Source organism: Sardina pilchardus, chromosome 5 (genome assembly GCF_963854185.1).
Source record: "Sardina pilchardus chromosome 5, fSarPil1.1, whole genome shotgun sequence".
In the NCBI taxonomy this organism is placed as follows: Eukaryota; Metazoa; Chordata; class Actinopteri; order Clupeiformes; family Clupeidae; genus Sardina; species Sardina pilchardus.
The window spans coordinates 23,210,712-23,220,814 of record NC_084998.1 but is presented as its reverse complement, the minus strand read 5'-3'; the positions used below and the strand labels follow the sequence as shown (position 1 = coordinate 23,220,814).

The 10,103-nt window shown below is 40.6% G+C and overlaps 1 protein-coding gene across 1 annotated transcript; it reads right to left on the bottom strand.

Annotated features, from left to right (window-relative positions):
- Positions 1 to 137: 137 nt before the first annotated feature.
- LOC134080497 (protein shisa-5-like) lies at positions 138 to 6,233 on the bottom strand. Its single transcript, XM_062536977.1, has 4 exons — positions 6,172 to 6,233; positions 2,116 to 2,261; positions 1,480 to 1,707; positions 138 to 1,209 (listed from the first exon to the last, which is right to left on the bottom strand). Exons 2-4 carry the CDS (start codon positions 2,249 to 2,251, stop codon positions 1,148 to 1,150), a joined length of 426 nt encoding a protein of 141 aa, XP_062392961.1. The 5' UTR covers positions 2,252 to 2,261; positions 6,172 to 6,233; the 3' UTR covers positions 138 to 1,147.
- Positions 6,234 to 10,103: the final 3,870 nt, after the last annotated feature.

The following is a 10,103-nucleotide window of genomic DNA, read 5'->3' as shown; positions in this document are numbered from 1 at the left end:
GTGCTCTATTTAACAAGACATATGTGGCCCATGGGTGTGTAGCGACCAGAATTCACATATAAAAGATACATTTAACACAAATCAGAACTGTCACATAATATGGGTCCATGCGACAATTAAAACCACAAGACTCCCTATTTCACTTCCAGATCACAGATTTTATTGGCAACAGCGAGAGAGACTTGGATACACATATTTTTTTTTATTCCTCTGGTGCTCACAACACCACAAACATCACGTAACCCACACCCCTGCAGGAGTCTGGGTCTAAATGCACATTCCTTTGGGCACTTAAAGATGCATAGAATTAAAGGGTGATTCAATTTAGAGTTTGGCTCCAAGATGCAACATCTCCATTTTTAGGAATATAATAATGGATAATGTTATTTCATTGTGTATTTCGGAGAATATCAATAAAATTGCAGTTGTGCTATTTTGATTGAGTAAAGATAACTCAAATAACAACAACCCAATAGTTCCACATACTTGGAAAACAAAGTCATAATAATAATAATAAAAAAGTTTTGAAAATTCATTAAAATGGAGGATATACTGTTTTGGAACCAAATTCTTCATAAATAACACATAAGATAAGGAGGCACAGAATGTAAAGGGAATTCAAACAAATAACATTGACAAGCAACAATCTTCACAGCCCAGAACACCATAAAGCAATACAACGATTTAAAAACATACACATTTTCCACAGATCAACCCACACATTTTCGAACACATTACTGAGAAATTACATTCCACATGAAAAAGTATTCAATCGTTTCAGGATAGAGCTGGATTAGCCAAACCCACAAACATTTTCACATTAATAAAAATTTATGCTCATCATAAGTGTTCCTCTTCCCCCCTCGCTGCTGGTTGTTAAGTGCTATGATATAGCAAAACATCACATAATTGCTTCAAACAGTGACCAGTTCATCTGTAATTCCATACAGTCATTACTGAATCATAAGTGATTCTGAACAATAAGACCAATATGACCAATATGACCATTATCTTCGAAAATACACTCCAATCCGAACTGAAGTACACTTTGTAACTGAAAACTGAGTAACCATCTTGGAACTATTTTGCAGTAAGAGCCCTCGGTGTTGGTGGGTGTCCACCAGTGTCTTGACAGAAGGGTGAGTATTTAGCAGTAAGATGGTGGACCTTGTGTGAAAGCTTTCTGGTCGTGGTGTACAGGTGTGACAGCTGTTGGGACAGACATAACTCTGTGACAACCAGCACAGTGGAACTTACTGACTAACAACAACAACAGCAACAGCAACAGCAACAGCAACAGCAACAACAGCAACAACAACAACAGCAGCAGCAACAGCAGCAGCAGCAGCAACAGCAACAGCAGCAGCAGCAGCAGCAACAACAACAACAACAACAACAACAACAACAGCAACAACAGCATAAACCATTTAAGCAGCGTCATTGCTACCCCTGTTCAACAGATCGTATGTCTCCACTTACCACTCTCCGAGTAGGGGGGCGGGGGTCCAGGGCCATAGAGGTCCTCCAGCATGGGTGCAGATGGCACAGGGTGCCCCCCGTTCCCGGCAGGAGCTCCAGGCCAGTGCTGCATAGGCACGGGTTGGTACCCTGGGTACTGCTGGGCAGGGACAGGAGCATGGTGCGGTGCCTGGGACGGGACTGGGTTGTTGACCACCACCACTGTGTGAGTATTAGAAATCACCGCCGCTGTACAAAAAAGATAGTAAGTCAATGATGTGATGCTGGGTTTTTTTTTGTTTATTGGTTTTTACCATGGTGTTTTGTGTTTTGCTCCATTGTGTGTGAATAACTAAAAAGTCTTTCTAAAAAGTCAAGGTTGAATATAAATGCTACATTTAAACAACGTGTGTGTGTGTGTGTGTGTGTGTGTGTGTGTGTGTGTGTGTGTGTGTGTGTGTGTGTGTGTGTGTGTGTGTGTGTGTGTGTGTGTGTGTGTGTGTGTGTGTGTGTGTGTGTGTGTGTGTGTGTGAGTGTGTGTGTGTGTGTGACTTCTGTGAGGCAACTGTTGCTACTGTAATTTGCTGTTAGGCATTAGTAAAGTGGTCTGTGTGCCACCCAGAGCAGACATGGCTGTGTGTGCCAGGCGGGACTTACGGCGAGGCTTCCGGCACATCTGATAGAGGCAGCAGCAGGGGCACACGCAGCAGAACACGACGAGACCGATGAAAATGACGGCGATGATGATGACAGCAACAATCAGGAGCATCAGGACGTCATCAAGATCCAACATATCTGAATTACTTGGAGGAAGAGAAATGTTTGATGTTAAAAACCTGATATTAGGTTCGTCAAATAAACATTCCTCTTTTAAACACACACCACAGTACACACACAGCCTCTGAATAAGAGGTTAATTTCACTGGATGCCAGGATTCCAAATAAGATGTTACTGTAACTCAAGCCTTGAACTGTAACACAAGTAAACACTGGGCATTGAAAAACTCCTGTTCTATGTCATCTCTGGTTTCTCTGGTCTGCCAAAGAGACACTAAACAAAATGCACCCCAGAAGCATTACTGATATATGCCTTGGGCTTTCTTGGGCAACATAACGTTGATGTGAAAAATAATGTCAGGAATAAATTAAATTACAGAGGAGGTGCACACAATCAGGAAGAATAGAGTAGACTTGCTTATTCTAATGTTATTACATGATGACAGTTAGCAGCCTATTCAGCTAGACTGTATGATGCTGGTTTAAATGAAAAAGAAAGCATGAAGGCGTTGTGGTTTTCTATTACAGTTTTTGTTTTCAGTAGCTTAATGCACCATTTTGAAAGAAAGGGCTGTTTTGTCAAAGCACTATACACCATTAGCACAACACCACACCAGTGTAGCAGAACATCTCAGATCTTTTGCAAATGAAACAATGCAGTCAAAATGTTGCTGACATATTTTCTTAGGATGTAGTGTACACTTGCTTTTTTTCAGAGAAATTGTTAGAGTATGATTACTGGATAATTTAAAGGGTAAGAATATTGACCAAAGACAACAAACAAGACCAGACCTGTTAACTGAGGACTGGACTGTTTTCTCTCCACATATCCAGTGGTGTAGTCTATGATACACAGGACCAGTTATAAAGCAACAATATTTGAGTGTACCCACTTAAAATATCCAAGGATACGTATCAACACACTTTGGTGTCAAATTGCTGACATGAGATATTTTCCCACGAACAAGATGCCACAGTAATCTGAGTGCTGTATATGGGGAAAAAAAACTATCATTCATAAACAGCATGCACCTCACCCTCCTTATCATCCTGAGCACTTTACTGGCACTACTCCAGGCAACATTTCTAAAGCCTGAAACGGCGGAGAAATGCAACTGCGGCTGCACGTGTGTCAAAAACATTCATAATCAAATAAAACTCTCAATAATCAAGCCCTAAATGCGTTAACAAACAAAACATGTGTGATACTGAATTGAAATGTCAGCTGTTTATAGTTCAATATGCCTGAAATTAGCCATGGTTGGCCTACTGGCTTTCATAGCTTTCACCACATCACCTATTCATGGGTTTCATCAGGTCCCTTTCCACAGGTGGGTTAATCAAGCACCATACAGTCTGCATTCATAATCTCGGTGCTTGATGTTTTACACCTGTGGAAAGGGACCTGGTGAAACCCATGAATATTTCGGGGGATATCCTTCTAAACATCACCATGAGAAAACTACTGTATGGGTGACAGTGCCAGAGGTGGAAAACTCCAGTTTCAGTGAGTAAAAGTCGCAGTAAAAGCACAGGTGATCTCAATTAGCTGCTCTGCTAATTAGAATCAGCTGGTTTGAGAAAATGATGGCTGATAGTGCTAAGAGATGAAAAGCTGTGGCATGCTTGGTTAACATCACATAATATTGAGGGGTGAATGAACAACTTGCAGTATAGTGAAAACATAGCCTAGTATTGTGCTGATAAATCAAAAGTTGCCTATGAGTTGCAGTCATTTCTAATACAAACTGATTCTAGCTCTCCATTTAGTGTGTGTGCTTTTAAAAATAATGATGTAGCCTACACAATCCTACACAGTCCAGTCCTTCATATTGCTCTCCTTCTCACGATGAATATAAATTGTGTCTATGCCTACTGTTTGGATTTCCTTCATGAATTGCAGGTGTATGTGATGTGAATGCATATACAGTAATCTAGAGTATGCATTGGTCATAGTGGTGGTAGTCTGGGACTGCTTGGTGCTGCGCTGACGTACAGTATCTCTGGAGAGGAGGTGTGTGTGTGTGTGTGTGTGTGTGTGTGTGTGTGTGTGTGTGTGTGTGTGTGTGTGCGTATGTGTGTGCGTGTGTGTGTGTGTGTGTCTGGGGGTGTAATCCCAGTATATCCCATGCAGCAAACTAGACTACACCACTGCATAATATCCATTCATGAATGTACGTGGCTCAGAGAATCAGAGCAGAATAATCTAAATAGAATACACTGCAGTGAAAGTGTGGTAAAAACAAAAAAAGAAAAAAGACCCCCTTTCATAGACCCTGTATAAATTTGGTCACATGACTCACTCAACCAATTCTTTACAACAAATGTTGCTCAAATGCCATCTGATACATCTGAACCTCTTTGTCCACATAATCCTCCAGGTCTACCTCTATGGCTGAATCCCAAAGTGGACTAAGAACTAAGACTCACAAGCTTAATTGATCTCAGGTGCTAAGTGAGTGAGTGTGTGTGAGGCCACATGGGCTCAGATAGGTATAAATAGAATTGGGACAGCACTTCACAAGATCACATGGACCGTGGTGATGTTTAATAACAAAGACATTGCTTGACACTTGCACCATGCATGTGTGTCGTGCTGTTGTTTACAATTTCCAGATTTTCCTATGGTCTCTGTAAAAGTCACAACACTTTTGAACTGTGGATAATTCCCTGTGAAATCTGCACTGATGCAGACTGATGAAAAGGGCTAAGTAAGTGTGTACTCAAACCCTCACACCCTTAGAAATTTGACATTGGGACTAAGCCCTTACGAACGTGCACCAAAGTCTGTGAGTCTATGGGTGCCTCTCATTCGTGTTCTATACATCCTCCCTTCCTTCCTCGGTCCTCGTTGATCTAGATAAAGAATGATGGGGCAGCAACAATGGGATAGTCTATCTATCCAGTGCTAGTTGTAGATCAGTGGGAATGAGTCTGGAGGACCGAGCATCGAGGATCGAGGAGGGATGTTGAGAGAGGCCATATGAGTCCGGACTTTGGGATTGGGCCTATCTCTTCCTCTTCCTACGTCTCTACAGACTTCCCTTCTCACTCATCGTCCTCCCAATTTAAATGCCTTCCATTTCTGTTGAAGACATGGGCTCACCTGTTGCCTTTTACAGTGCTTAAGACTGATTGTTGACATTACAGCTATACAGTTGTCTTTACAAAATTGATCAATTGGTTCATGAGTGTGGTCATTTGGAAAGCAGTGCCTTAAAATAGTAATGAAGACATATAACATAAGAATTCTGTGGCAAAAGTAGAGCAATGTGTTATGTATTTACAAAATCACAGGGTGTAGTGTTTCAGGCTGAGAGGGTGCTCACAGTTCTGTAGATCTAGGCTGATGTTTTGCTCCTTGAGTGTAAGGTTTTGCTAACTGTGTAATTCTTGACTGAGAAAACGGTTGGTTAAAAAATATATGTCGACACAAACATGGTTCCATTTCTGCCCTTAGTTTCGTTTCCTCGTAGAACTCTAACAGTGGTGCTTTAAATTGAGCTGCGACGAGAAAAAAATATTTCTGTTCACATTTCCTAAACTTCTTCAGGCGGTCCTCAGGAGTTCTTTTATCTAATAAGTCTACTCATTAAACACTAATAACACCAAATTGAAGACGCGTGGTACTGGAGTTCATGCAGTAGCAACATTTTCCAGCTATATGAGCTGTGTCAGCTAAGAACACTAATAACTGCTATATTTATAAAACTAAACTATAACGGCTATATTTATCTATACACACAGTCAGTAGGCTTATATAGCACATGCCACTGCAACAATATCTATACATACTGCATACGAGCTAGTCCATGCATTCCCAGACCATTTTGCTTTTGTGTTGTATTCTGATGAAGAGGCTAACCTTAATGCACTCTAGTGCAGTCTAACACATTCCCTCTCATTCCCACCCATTAGTGTAATCTGGGCTCATACTTGGGACAGGCGTCCTGGACATCTTCACTGAGATTAATGATGTCACTGGACACCAACTCGAGCAGGGACAAAATGGACAGCAGAGTCTGACTTTGCAGGTGCCACAGCAGGACTGTCCAAATTCGCATACATTAGGCCCTTCCATCTTTCCAAAGGCATTATAGTGCCTCTTACAATTGACTTGACAGCTAAAGAAACGACAAAGAATGATATTAAATACTTGTCATACTTGAAATTTAAGCCAAATATGAGAAACACCACACATGTGTCTTTTACAACAGCATTTTCTTCAGCTCATTAAAATTAAATGTCTAATTCAAATGTCTACAGACATAAACTAAGCACATTTGGAATAGTTGAGGGCAGAGTGGGGGTATTTGGAAATTTACAATGAACAATGAACCAGTGGTCCCTAAACTATCTCAGATATACCCCTAAAAGCAGCCAAAATAAAAACAAACCATTAACGAAATGGGGCATGGACCATTTCGAGCTCATTAACAACCTTCACTTTTAGAGAAAACATAAGCCTATACCAAAAACACGAGCCTTTCAACTTACCATCTGTCACCTGCAACAGTGTCCTACTATACAACATCAGCGCAAACAGATACGACGTCATTGTCGAACAACTCGATCCAAAATGCCACTACAGCTATTTTACGAGGGCACTTCATATTTTAAGCCATGACTGTCTGGTACATACAGGTTGTGCATCTTCAAAACGTCTGTCTTGAACGAATCATATCCTTCCCAGGCTGTATATTCCTAGATGACATAAACGCTAGGTACTGGAAAATTTCAGGTAGCCCTACACCGACTTCGATCCAGCAGTAGGCAAGGCAGCTCTCCAGTTGGCATCAGCGTGAACGGCGTGACTTCACGACACCGGCGCGAGGAGGGGCTGGCTCTGTCGGTTGCAGATGTAGGCTATCGTGCCGAATATCTTGTCGAATAGATTTACCTTGTAGTGATACGTCGTCAGGCCGTAGCCTAGATCTAGACTTGCGTGCGCGATTTCTGTCCACAGGGTATTAACTATGCTGACGACATACGGATCCTTACGCACAAATCACAGGTAGCCATTTCACACCAAACATCGCATCTCAAAGGTATTCTGATGCAAACCCATTGCGTCGTTGTAAGCCTACAGGTGGTTACTTTCCATGCATGTCAGAAATAGGAACATATTGAACAAATGTGCATGAATAACTGTATACTGAAAGAAGGACATCTCTTCAGACGCCAAACGAAGCACTTGTAAGCAATGACCAAGGACAATATAAACCACACCAGGCAAAGTTTTATTTAGAGTTTGTTGGACATTGAAATGCAGTTGGTGCTTTCATTAGGCCTACAGTCATGGTATTGGAGGTGCTGTAAATGTTTCTTTCGATCAATTTAATTAGTGAACTCTTATAAATGCCGTCGAGTGCACTTGCTGATGATACACTGCGGTCCGAGCACTGTATCCCTCCTCGAGTATGCTAAAAATGCCCCTCCCCCTCCTCAATAAATTGGTCATAAATTGGTTTACAATAGCCTATCACCCACCACTGTCTGAAATAATCACTTACTGATGTAATCACAAACTAAACTTACTAAGAATTATTCATCAGAATAAATTCTTTAGGCCTATGTAACTAGCCACCAGCCTATAACGTAAAGCGATGGGACATTTATTGTAGCCTATACCAACACTTCATTTACATGCAAAAAAAAAAAAAATCCTGTGAAACAGGGTTTGTTATTTCTTGGCACATTATAACTAATCCACTCACATTTACACTTGGCTGTGATTGATGAGTGAAAATCCAATAATTGAACGCTCTGCTCTGAGTGCATTCGAGGTTCACACAAGCTGCTCATACCAGTATAGGTCTCAGGCATGGGCCTACACATTTGTCTGTCACATTGCTCGGTCTGGTGATAGCCAGGCTGGTGTTTTCATAGATATTTATCCTTCATTTCATTTTTTTTACACTTTCAGAAATGCCTTATCTTGGAGGCCATGGGGATTAATATCCTGACAGTAATATTCCTAGCCTGCCCAAATGTAGTATGTTCTCAGTATGGCTGGACCTTTACACGCCATTTGTACTGCATGCCCATTAGTTTTATGTAAGGCCAGAGCTTACTGTATATGGTGATATTCAGGGTCTTGTCATTTTTTTGTACCCACATGGCATTAATCAGTTAGTCTGCAAATACGACTTTATTCATGCTGAGCCAATATTTGAGATCTCCGTAACAAATGCATATGAAAATATGAAGGACATAACAAGGTGTGATTGCATTTTCCGGTAGTATTCATAGGGTAATATGTTTAATCAGGGCAGCAGTTTTCAGATTACATTATGTGTTTGTTTATAATTGCAAAGGGGTTCTTGACGTTGCCCATTATAATCAACCATTCATCAAATTTTCCAATGGCACATTCTGTTTACTAATCAGATATTATTTTAAAAGCCTAACTGAAAACAAACATTGGAGAACCCTTTTGCAATAAGTAACTAAGCACATAGTGTAATCTGAAAACTACTGGCCTTATAAAAAAAAAAAAAACAGTGCAACTGATCTCGGCTGGTATTCTGTCTATAATGGAGTGGAATGGACATCTCTAATTGACCCCAAACGTTTGGCCGATAGTGTACATTATATCAACACTTTTTTTGTATTGGAAGTTTTATGAAATATTTATACATATGTAAATTAACCATTATCTAATGAAATATGCAATAATTTGCATACATTTCAAGTACAGATATACTAACATAGGATGAAATCATGTTCAAAATAGCTTTTGTCCTTAATTTTGGTGACATATTTGAGTGAACATAGCCTACTTTGTCAGTAGGTGGCATCAGTTTGTAGCCTTTCTTCTTTGTGTATGTATCTGGTATCATTTGTGCTAGTTACTTAGTGCATGCCTTCTCATCAGCAAATACCTGTTGCTTATCAACCAATGACAGTGGCCACTGCAAGCATGCTTGTGCAAGAATAGACGTCAACCATAGCAACACAGACTTTCTCTTATCTTATGAGCTGTCACAAGCTTTGCCAATATACTGTAGGCCTTTAAACAAGGTTGTAAAAACTGAAGTAAAACAGATTTTGTTCTTTCCAGGAACTCTGTGGCCTGAATGGGATGACATACAGTATTTCTGTCATATTACACGCAGCAGGAGCATGCACGCACGCTGACGCACACACACACACACACACACACACACACACACACACACACACACACACACACACACACACACACACACACACACACACACAAACAGTTTACTTCTTTATTTGTATCCACAGTTAAGAATAAATATCATGTAAGGATACAAATTTGACAGATGCAATAATTGCTCAGACAAGATTCAGTCATGTGATCCTGCTGACAACAACCAAGCTCAGTACAGCAATGTTAAGGGTATACACAACCTCCTTCTCCAAATGTGGCGACTTTCAATAATGGAAGAGATTGAACAGTATTTAGAGAGTTGTTTTGCTTTCACTTTTGTAAATCCCACCATCCTGAGTCCTCTGGTGACAAGCCTATGTACATGGCCCAAACTTCCAAATATGAGCACAACATATTGGCATTTATAACCAAAACTACAGATCTGCTGTACAAGAGGCTGGTATTTCACAAACTTTGTTGAATAGGCCTCCTCGAGACATGGGTCAAAACAACATCCTACTTCCAATATGAATACACTCTCATTGCTCATCAATGACAACAATATCAGGTCGGGTGGCATCAGTATCAAACAACACAGGCATCTCCGCATGACACAAAGAAAACATTTGGGGCTTAACAAAGCAGATAATACACACACACACACACACACACACACACACACACACACACACACACACACACACACACACACACACACACACACACACACATTATTTTCTTAATAAAA